Consider the following 11,498-nt stretch of genomic DNA (forward strand, 5'->3'; position numbering starts at 1 on the left):
ACCAAGAAAATGATAAAAGTCAAAATAATATTGGAAATAAGAATCAGAATAGAAATCAAAATGAACAAAGACAATTTAAGCCGAGGTATATCAATCATCAAACATGCAACAATACAAATTAAGAATTTCAAATAGAATTTAAAAATTTTTTAATTCAAGATTTCAAAATAATAAAAATGAAAATTTGACAAATAATTAAAGTTACCCAGGTAATCAGAGGTTTATGCATAATAACAGTAATTTCAGAAATAGAAACACGGCTGGCCAAGTATTATTGAATGCAGTGTGTCAGCTGTCAGGGAACACACAGGCATAACAAACGATTAATTCTCCGCAAATACCAACTCTTATATAATGCGGAAGAGAATAATATTAAGTCAGAAGACCAAAAAGAAAATAAAGGACAAAATAAAAACTCAAATAACGAAAATGTTAGGGCAAATAAAAAGAGTTAAGTGAATCCAAGCTGACAGGAATTTATGGATCCAAATTTTAAAAAATCAAAATTTTAATTATAGACGCTACAATTGCGGGAAAATAGGCCATTTTCGACGTGATTGTTAGTATAGTTTAAATGAGGGAAATTCAAACGGTCTCTATTAAAGGCGGAAAATAGTAGACAAAACTAGAGACCGTCAGAATTACTTGACATACGTAGACACAAACGACTCGGACGAAAGGTCATACGGAAAAATACTTATTATGCAGGCTGGTACCAGACTTCAGATCGATATGAATAATAGGACCCGATAATATAGAAAGATTAGGTTTAAAAATGGATTATGAGAAAAAGATTTGGTGGTTACCAGAATTACCAAATATTAAGTATGCTATAGAAGCAAAAGTAAATAAAATGCAGAAACTTTTAATGAATGAGATCGAAAGGAATAGGAAAAGCGAGAAAAGTAAATTGAAATTCGGAATAAAGGTTAGGCTGTGAAAGGACATGCGAGAGAAAAAGACAGATTTGCTACCCTCCTTACAGACCTTACCCTCCTACTAGACTTAATCCCGCCAGCAACCCAACCAGCACAGATTGTACGGAGGCATGTTGTCTCACACCCTAAACCCTACAAGGCGAGCGACGCAAAACTGAAATGTGCCAGCGTGGGAGTCCAGAGATTAGACAAGCAGGCTAGTCATAACAGAAAGAGCGATCGGAAAACTAATAAGGAAAGAAATAAAATAAATACGAAAGTATGTATTAAAAATGAAGATAGGAAATTAGAGACAGAATTTCAAGGGAAATTGGAAATGCAATAAAAATAAAAAGAGTTTTAGATTGAAAACGGTAATCGATAAAAAGGAGGAAAAAAGTGATACGATAATAGAAAAAGAAATTGGTATAATTTTAGATATAATGCGGTTATACATAATATTACACATGTAAAAATAGAAAAGAAGAAAAATTTAGAATTTTGCGAGGAAATTTCTGAAGGCACAGTAGAGTCAAATGAAGTACAGTAAGTGCAATGAGAGAATTTAATTAAAAGAAAAATTATAGATCAGGGAACAGAGTTAAAACCGATTCATTTAACTAGAAATAAAATAGATATGCAAGAACATGAGCCTATAAAACGGAGATACTATTATGTATCACAAAAAATTAGAGAGTTAATGTACAAGGAACTAGATAGACTATTAGACGAAAAAGTATTATAACCATCGAAGAGCGACTTGTCAAATCCGATTGTAGTGATAAAAAAACCTAATGGAAAATATAGATTCTGTTTAGATTTTAGTAAAGTAAACAAAATTACCCAGAAGCATTTAGACCCAATTCCGACAATTTATGAAATATTAGACATAATGAGATCAGCAAGATACATGTCAAAAATAGATCTTCGTTCAGCATATCATCAGATACCGTTGAAGGAGGAATCTTAACCGTTAACAGCTTTTATTGTACCGCGCAAAGGAATGTATCAGTTTAAAAGGATGCCTTTTGGATTAACAAATGCTCCTGTTACATTCCAGCCTATTATGGACAGAATAGTAACACTAAGCCGCATGTATTTTGTTATCTCGATGATATAATTATAGACTTAAAAAATTTTGAAGAACATTTAAAATACTTAGAAATTGTTTTAGATAAAATTAAAAATTCTGGTTCAACAATAGGCTCAGATAAATGCAAATTTTGACGGGCTTCTTGTTATAGAAATTTCGTCCCAAAATTTGCTGAAATAATAGAACTATTATAAAATCTATTGAAAAAGAAAGTGAAGTGGGAATGGTGTGACGAAGAGGAACAGGCATTTACGACAATTAAACACTTACTGACGACGGCACCAATTTTAGCCTGCCCTGATTTTGAAAGTGCTTTTCAACTTGAAACTGATGCGAGTGATATTGGACTAGGAGCCGTTTTAATACAAACAATAAACGTCGAAAATTATGTTATAGCTTTTGGAAGTAGAGGTATGAATGGAGGAGAACGTAAATATTCTGCTTCAGAAAAAGAATGTTTAGCAGTAGCTTGGACGATTAGAAAATGTGTACCATACTAGAAAGGTTATTCTTTTAAGGTGATCACAGATTATATTTGTAGGAAAGTAGGTTCTTAGAGTAAGATTGTAGGATGGATAGTATTTAGTTAGCATGTAGAATGAAATAGGCGTAAGTACTGAGTAAGGAGGTAGAATAAGGAGGAGTAGGAGAAGGAGGCCTGAGGGATGCGACCCTTCGGGGGATGAGCGTGGGACAGTTTGAGTCCCACTCAGATCATCTGGGACCATGTCCCAGATGCGCTATCAAGAGATCAAATGAAAATGAAATAAAAGTTTCTAGTATTTTATCAAGCTTTGTAGAAAATAAAGTAAAATATTTTTAAGAAATCGAAGATAATTGGTATACAAGTAAAATGATAAATGTTAAAAATAAACCAGAAGAAAATCCGAATGCAAGAATACGAGACAACTTATTATATTTCTATAGAACCCACCCTTTAAAATCAAGCTTAAATTTATATAGCAACCTGTGGAAATTAACAATACCAAAAGAAATAAGGTAACAAGTTTTAATTGAAAATCATTATAATAAACAAGCAGGTCGTCACTCAGGTATGGAAACGACGTATGCAAAAATTTCCGAAAATTATTTTTGGCCAGGAATGTATTCTGAAATTCCTAAATATTTAAAAGAATGCGATATTTGTCAAAAAAATGAAACCAAAAGTAAACAATCAGATAGGTTTGATGGGAAAGCGAAGAATCGAAGAACTATGGACAGTGCTAGCATCTGATATGATGGGTCCATTGCTAATGAAAAAAACCAAAAATCAATACAATTTTGTTTTTGTGGATATGTTTACAAAACACGTTAGAAATAATTCCAATGAAAAATAAATTAGCGTCAACAATTAAAACAGAATGGCATAAACGTATAATTTTGAAATGAGGAACGCCTAGAATATTATTCACAGACAACGGAAAAGAATACGTAAACAAATCAATCATTATTTTAACAAAAATATTTGGTATTAGACATTCGAAAACTCCTAAATATCATGCACAGGCAAATGCAACTGAAAGGTGTAATAGATCAATTAAGCGACAACTAGGGCATATTTGGAAAAAAACCATAAGGAATGGGATAAATATTCAGATGATTTGCAATTTGCTTTAAATACAAGTAAAAATTCTTCTACAGGTTTCACAACAGCTTTGTGAAATTTTGGTAAAAAATCTCCAACCCATTCAAGCGTTAAATAAAGATTTAGACAAAGAGAGCAAAATTGAATTTGAAAAATCCGAAAAATGGGAAGATAGAATGCAAAAATTAAAAATAATTAGAGAAGAGATGATTAAAAATTTAGATACCGCAAATGAAGCGTAATATAGATATTATTATGTTAGACTTAGGCCCATAAGTTTTTATATTGGCGAACAAGTTCTAAAAAGTAATAAAACATTGTCGAATAAAGGGAAAGGAATAGCTCAGAAATAGAATAAAAATTTCGAAGGACCATTTTTCATTAAAGCGAAAATTTCAACAACAATTTACAAAATAAAAACAAAGAATGGGAAATCACTAGGCTCCTGGAATTTAAAAGGTATTAAAAAAGTTAATAGTAAACGATAGAGCAAAATTTGAATTTTTTCCTGTGGAATGGCATGCATGTAAATAATTTGATTTTATTCCTCTACTGGCAAAGACAAAAGTTTCACAAACACATACATTTACAAAGACAAGAAAAACATTTAATTACAGAAAAATTGGTCCTCGACTACACTTAAGGCGCTTCCTCAGACTTGAAAATTAGCCCGTGTATTACTCTGACAGGTTTTTCTCCTACAATTCTGAATTTCATGATATCATATTTCAACAACATACTATAAATGCCTAAATGTATAACCTTCCAGAGCGCTTTTTTCGAAACATGGCCTGGTTCTTGCTTTATTGAAATTAATTGAAAATTGATATATTTTTGCGCCTGGGTGGTAGCAAACCACCACCATGAGTGTACTCATGGCGAATATAGTTCGTGGGCCCTCTGGCTGGCTATGGAACAGCGCGTGGTCTATGGTGTCATTTTTTTGACGATACTTAAAACATCGTAAACCTAGGATCGAGCCCAGAGTTTAGATTGAGTGCCTGTCATGCCTCACTCCACTTTCCTATTGTTCGAGATTACAGTCGGTTGAAAGAAATTAGAAATTAGCCAATATTAAGGAAATTAATTTTAACACTATGCATTTGGTTCATTACATAACGATAAGACGATGAAAAAAAGAAACAAGAAAATCGGTTAATCCGTTCAATTTCTGGATATACCTTTTTTCTCTCTTCTCCGATTGTACGACAAAAAATACTGAAAGAAGAAGATGCTGCGCCCAAAATTGGAAAATGTTGAATGGGGAAAGTATGGAATTTACATTTATTTAATTTTCATTTTCTTGTTCATTTCGTTTATTCATTCATTCATTGATTTATTTATTTATTCATTTATTTCATTATTTTAATTTCATGGTGGCAAGTTTTAATTGAAAACTCTGCAATCTTAGACAATCATTTTCCTATCTTTTTTGTTGAATCTTTATTTGTTTCAAATACAACCGCTTGTTTCACAATAAATGTGCTGCTTTGGTCAGAATTGATGAACTATTTTGCTTTAAGATTCACATCATTTGGTTCTATTTCAATGCTTTTTGTTAGAAAAATTAAATAATTATTAACCTAGCCATATCCTTCGTCTTTTTCATACAAATAATTACTAGTGGATAAGTTGAATATTTCCCATTATTTTTAAAACAATTTTCAATTGTTCTTTGGAGTAGCACATTTTTCTAAAAACATTGTTTCATCATTTGAGCAATTATTTATTATCTTTTTCTTTTTTAATTTCTTAATATTGAGCTAGAGATGTACACTTTTTCTAAATTGGTATCCAATGCTATGTATACAAAGAATAGAAGACCCTCCTTTTAATTGTTTAAGCAAATATAACTTGTTAAAATAATTAGTTTTTGAAAAATACTTTTTAAATCGTATTTTCTGAGTTAAACATAATATTCAATGATATCGAGGAAAGACAAACAGCACAAAATACAGAAGACAAAAAGAACGATGAAGATGATTTTTATATTCAATTGTACCTTACAGAGGAAGAATCCTTCCTAAATGTTAACGAGGAAGTCAAGAAGACCGAGGAACTGTTGAAAAAGTAGACGTTATCCCAAAATGGGGAGGGGGAGTTATAATAGAGTTGTAAGCGCCCCACCCAGTCACGGCCCTGTGGGCCTGGAAGAAAAAGTGGGGAAAGACACCTCCAGTCCTCATAAGCATAATCTTGCCCTGAAGGCAATTAGTTATTAGTCTCGTGCTTCCTGTACATAAACTTGGTCAGCGTTCGGTTCACACGTTCCGTTCCCAACCCCTTGGTACCAACCTCAGCGTGACGCTATCTGCTCGAAAAAATATCCGGCCATTAACCCCCTCGCCAGAGAGCATCATCTCCGAGGAAGACAAATCGCTGCTCAATATACCTTGGTTTCATCGCCCAGGTGCCATTCAACCTGACGTGCCCGTTCTCGGTTTTGGAGCCCGATTCAGCCCTTTGAGACCTTTGCGACTCTTAGAGTCAAACGATCGTAAGTTTGTTTATTAAACCTTTTTATATTTAAATAAGTTACCCTTCATTGACATCACCCATTCTTTCGACTATCTCAATCCCTCACCTATCCCTTAATTGGCGAGATCCCTCACAAAGTAATCATTTTCACCATCACCTTCATTTCTAGGAATTTTAGATATCTGACGTCATAATGTACACATGTGTTTACTTAAAACAGGTTTGTACAGCAAATGAGTACCTTTTTACATACTCGCTGTTCTGGCCGCTATTGCAGTGGATTATTACTTTATCGGACATTGGATAGCTGCACCACCTTATCCAATCTCGGATCTTTGCAGCGATGGGAAACACCAGCATGACTGTCTCACCTGTTTTTCGCACGGCATCGATTGGTTTGAGGGATATACTCCTATGATTTTTCTCATTCGAATCTTCGTGATGTCGCAAAATCAGCTGGTTAAATATGTACGTGTGGCTGGGAGAAAGCTGCACTATTGCAAATTGTCACAAGTAGATAGATTATTAATCTGCAGGAATTAGCCCACCCAATTTAAAAAAAAATGGTAACCAGTAAAGATAACTGTTTTAATCGCGGTGTTAAGAAAGGAACATTTCTTACATGTGCTCTAAATAACGCAACTAAACGGAAACTTTGACTACAAAGTCAGAGACAAGGAGAAGTATCTCTTCGATGTATTACTAGTTAGTCCGAATTCACTGAAAAAATGTCTGTTCTAAAACTGACAATCTCGCGACGCCTGTGTCATCGAGAACGGTCGCTAATGACATACAAATTTTTGTTTAAAAATAAATCAGACCGCGAGTGAGGTAAATAATCCTTTAATAGATTACCTCTATTTAGCAGTCCTCTAAATAGAGATGGACAGCCTACCGACACTTCGAGCACTTCAATCATTTAACCAGCTTTTTTCATTTTGAACTTGGATCCACACAATAAAAACGGATCGCATTGGCTTGCTGTCCATATTGACCAAAATGGCGACGTAATTTACTTTGACGGCTACGATCTACCGCATTTTATTCCTCTTATCTTCTGAAATTAAACTGTAGCCTATTTCGATGGAGCAAAGCAGAGTGAAAAAGTCAGTTTTGTATTATGTTCTGGTATTATGTGTTGAGTGGTTCCTTTTTGCACAAATTTATCAGACTTTTTAGCAAAAATCTGGCAGAAAATCATCGCATTGCTGCGAGTTTTTATAAAATGATTAAAAAATATATAATTAATACGAGTATTTTGCACAAATCTGAAGACAGGTTTCAAGGTGGGTCTTATTAAAAAGGGCCTATTAATACTGACATCGAATTCTGTGTTCAATCTTGCTCTGCTAAACTTGCTACTTTATATCTAATATAGTATACTGACATTTAACACAACGCACTACGCTTACTTTGAAAGCTTATTAAATATATTCTTGCGATATGTATTTATCAATAGCTATAAGTCTTTGAGTAACTTTCCCCGTTTATTTTATGCTGCATCACTTATATATCTTTACACTTAAGTTTTATTGTAAATTCTCGTTTGCAAGAAAAGCGTTTTTGTGAGTGATTTTATTCAATTGAATAAACTGATATCTCTGCCCATGATGTGTGAAGAGCCATAATAATCATAATAAATTGCGTCATAATAGTCGATAATTTCAAGCATATCTAAACAAAAACTTTTCCCTTCCAATACAACTAATGTCAACGTTCCACACACCAGCAGAAAAAAAAATATTTATTTTACATTTTATAAAATTTAAATGATCTATTTTATATAGCAAACAAAAAAAAGGCCGAAAAAAATACATGTCACGTAGGCGATAAGTCCGGACGTTCAGATTTGCATGGTTGGTGGGAGAACTGAGAACCGTTGATATAAAAGGGAATACAGCTTATTCAATTTTTAAGTGTAGTGCGTACATGATTCCATTGGGAATCATTTTATAATATTAAACGAGACTAAAAAATAAGAAGTTAATTTTTAAAAAGTCAGTTCAATTTAATATTACATTTTTTCTACCCATACCTCATTTGCAGTAATTTTATAGAAATTTTTATTTGAGAATTATTGAGAAAGCTCCCAATTCATTGAACATTTTAATTTTGTGATTAAAGAACAATTAAATTCATACTTCATTATCAAATATTCTTATATAAATAATTTATAAGTTTAAAAACTAGTAAAAAGCTAAAAATGTAATTTCCAGTTTTTAAATCAGTTTTCGCCGACGGCACAATGAGAAAAACCAACCCAAGGGTACTAACAAATGGGATTCGTGAGACATCTCGTGATTTCCACGATGATATTGTCATTTCTGGTATTGCTGGAAGGTTTCCCGATTCCGACAACATTAAGCATTTTCAAGAAAACCTATTTAACAAAGTTGATCTTGTCTCCAATGATGATCGTCGATGGAAACTAGGTTGGTTTGATAAATTTTAATGAATACACTTGTTAAGAAACTCGAAACTCCTAACTTCGAGCAGATTACCCAGTAGTTTGAACTGAATGAAAAAGATTTGTGGGTTGGCATTGGGAGAAAGTAAAAAAATAAATTTTAAAATCGGTTTATATCTTCTGTTCCCTTTTTTGATTTTAAAATTCAAATTTTTGAAAATTCAAAAAAATTTTCCTGTTGCTTCGAAAATTTTTGAAAATTTTTGTTGTGCACAGTGTTTGCTAGTAAATAGTAATAAAAAATCATAATTTCAAAAAAAATCTTGCTCAATTTAGAGTTTCTCGAGAATGGCAAAAAACATGATTTTTTGTATTGAGTCCTATGCAAACATTTGTGAAAAATTTGGATATGCCTAATCTGCAATTTCTTCAGCTTTAATGAAAGACACATACTGAGATTTTGTTTTTTCAAACAAAAAAATTTTATTGATTTTTCCAGTGTTCAAAAATGGGTAATTTTGCGTTTTTTTAGCGATTTTGACAACTTTCTTGGACCAAACTTTCCTGAACTGTTTAATAGCTATTCGCTGAAAAACGGGATACCACTGACAAATTTACTTCCATGCATTACGAACGTCACATATAGGGAGGAGGGGGGGGGGGGGTATTAATGTAAAACTATTCCATCTGCTTATGCCTACGAAAATATCGTTTTGACGTAACAGCACCATAATTTTTTGGGTGTAATAGCTTAGTCTAAGCAAGTTGTCAAAATCGCTCAAAATAAGTAAAATTGTCCATTTTTGAACGCTCTGAACACCACAAAAAATCTTGCTTCAAACAAACAAAATTACAATATGTTTCCTTAATTGAAACTAAAGAAATTCCTGGTCCGACATATTCAACTTTTTCAAAAATGTGTGAATAGGACTCAATCCAAAAATCATGTTTTTTAGCTATTTTCAAACAATTTTAAATGGAGAAAAAAAATAAATTTTAATTTATTATTATTTATTATTATTCACTAGCAAAAACTGTACATTGAAAAAAACAGCCCAAGCGAATCGACTAATTTTATCATTTTCAATTCGCCCTATTACCCAGCTCAGCTTTTTTTAAGTAGACGACCTCCAGAGGTTCCACAAATGCCGACCACTCTGAGAAAGTCCTGTTGGTTTCTCGCTGGGAGCAAATTAGATGTCCTCTGCGTGCATCTCAAAAAATGTCCAAGTCCGATTACCAATTTGAAAAAAAATTTTAATTACTTCAGCAACGAAGGTTGGATTGTAAAAAAATGTTGCAAAACACGTTCTGGATATGAATTTGTCAAACTTTTTTCTGGAGTCCTTACGAAGTCCATTGCAAGGGCATGCAGGAGAGGCCCCTTTTTCTCACAGAAAAATCATTAGTCTGATCACCGGATTAAGATTTTAGGATTGAATTTTCAAGGGATTTTCATGGAAAAGTCTTCGAATCTTCTTTAAATTATTACATAATATTGGATAACAAAAATTCTTCAGTTAAGATCACGTTCAATGTAATTTGAAGAAAACTTTGCAAAATCATGATATCTTTACTTCTGTAAATGCGTTCACAGTGAATTATTTAAAATATTTTATGTTTATAAATTTAACAAATAATTTCGAGTAAAAAACGTTCAAATCAGTGTATCACATTGTCTATAAAAATCAACCCACTTCAAGGCAGAAATATACTTTGAAAACAAGAAATCCGTACTGTTAAAAAATGTTGTATTTAATTTGCTTACAACTATAAATCATTATAATTTCATTTTTTTACAATTCTAAGCATTAGATACAAATGAAATATTTTTATAAGTGTATAAAAATTACGCGAATCTACTTTAAAAAATTTATTAGCTAGCATTAGTTCGGGAAGTTACAGATGTTCTTTTTCAAATGTTCTATGCCGTTAGTACCAAACCTTATCGATATGTGTACAATTAAAATTAATTACGAAAGTTCCAAATTATATATAATATTTAAAATTAATTTCTTTTATATAATTTTGCCCAGCCTGTTTGAAACCGGGTTTTTTAAGGAATCACAAGTTATTTACTTGTTTATTTTTACGGCCAATAATATTTTTTTGATTATTAAATTTTGAATAGGCTTACCATAGGGCCTAGCAGGGCCTTAAAGAGGGGCTGCTTATGGCCCTTCGTGGACAGTCAGCATGTGCCATCTGTGGGTAAGCATATCAAAACTATGTTGGTCATCCTTAAAGTATTAAAGTATGGCAAACATAATGAAGGTGGTAAAGACGGGGGCGCTCGTGAGGGCCCAAAGAAAATGTCCACAATAGTGGGTCAAATTAACTGTTTTCGAGACGATTTAGCTTAAGACGAGTTCTATTTTGTAGAGCTATCATTATGTTAATAATCCTAATTTATAGTGATAATTACAAATAACACTTTTTATTTAACATCTTTGCGAAAAGTTAACAGTCTAGTAGCTCCGAATGTGTTAATTACACAAACTTTCCGTGTACTCGAAAATTTCCAAGCGTTTCGGAAATCTTGCACCGCACCCGAACTCGATTCATTTCAGCCGGACTCGAAATCTATCAAACTTATCTCGTCTTGTTAAATTATCGAATTTACAAAAATTGTCGATGCCCTCGATATTTACATTATAATGATTAAAATGAATTTGCTCAATTTAAAATTAAATTTTAAGCACTTCATAATCCTGGAATACCGGTCCTTATGATCACTTTAATTTCGAGAATCATTCGGATAGCATTATCTTTGGCATAATTTGCATTTATCTTTATTTTTAATTACTTCCTTTTTAAATCCATAACATTTTTTAACAAGAAAATTAAAAATATGACACCAAAGTAATTATCAAGAATTAGACTATCCACAGTAATTTGTCCGTTATATATGGATAGAAGTATACGAGGGTGGATTGATAAGTTTCCGGCCTGACCAAGAAAAACAACGTTTTTAAGAATTTTTTTTTTATTTCTCAACATAATCTCCTCCAAGGCTGA

At 32.6% G+C, this 11,498-nt stretch overlaps 2 protein-coding genes across 3 annotated transcripts in view; one reads left to right on the plus strand and one right to left on the minus strand.

Moving 5' to 3' along the window:
• Positions 1 to 11,498, minus strand: part of LOC117181635 — a 413,839-nt gene that overhangs the window by 376,396 nt on the left and 25,945 nt on the right. The window lies entirely within an intron of this gene.
• The window catches only part of LOC117181633 (fatty acid synthase-like), a 149,286-nt gene continuing 145,787 nt past the window's right edge, over positions 8,000 to 11,498 (plus strand). The window contains exons 1-2 of one of the 2 annotated variants that reach the window (XM_033374517.1): positions 8,000 to 8,070; positions 8,290 to 8,505. In XM_033374517.1, coding sequence (XP_033230408.1) covers positions 8,319 to 8,505 — 187 coding nt within the window. In that variant the 5' untranslated portion in view covers positions 8,000 to 8,070; positions 8,290 to 8,318. The remainder of the gene's footprint in view (positions 8,071 to 8,289; positions 8,506 to 11,498) is intronic. The other variant, XM_033374519.1, reaches the window with a different exon arrangement.

This window comes from Belonocnema kinseyi, chromosome 10 (genome assembly GCF_010883055.1).
Source record: "Belonocnema kinseyi isolate 2016_QV_RU_SX_M_011 chromosome 10, B_treatae_v1, whole genome shotgun sequence".
NCBI classification, from domain to species: Eukaryota; Metazoa; Arthropoda; class Insecta; order Hymenoptera; family Cynipidae; genus Belonocnema; species Belonocnema kinseyi.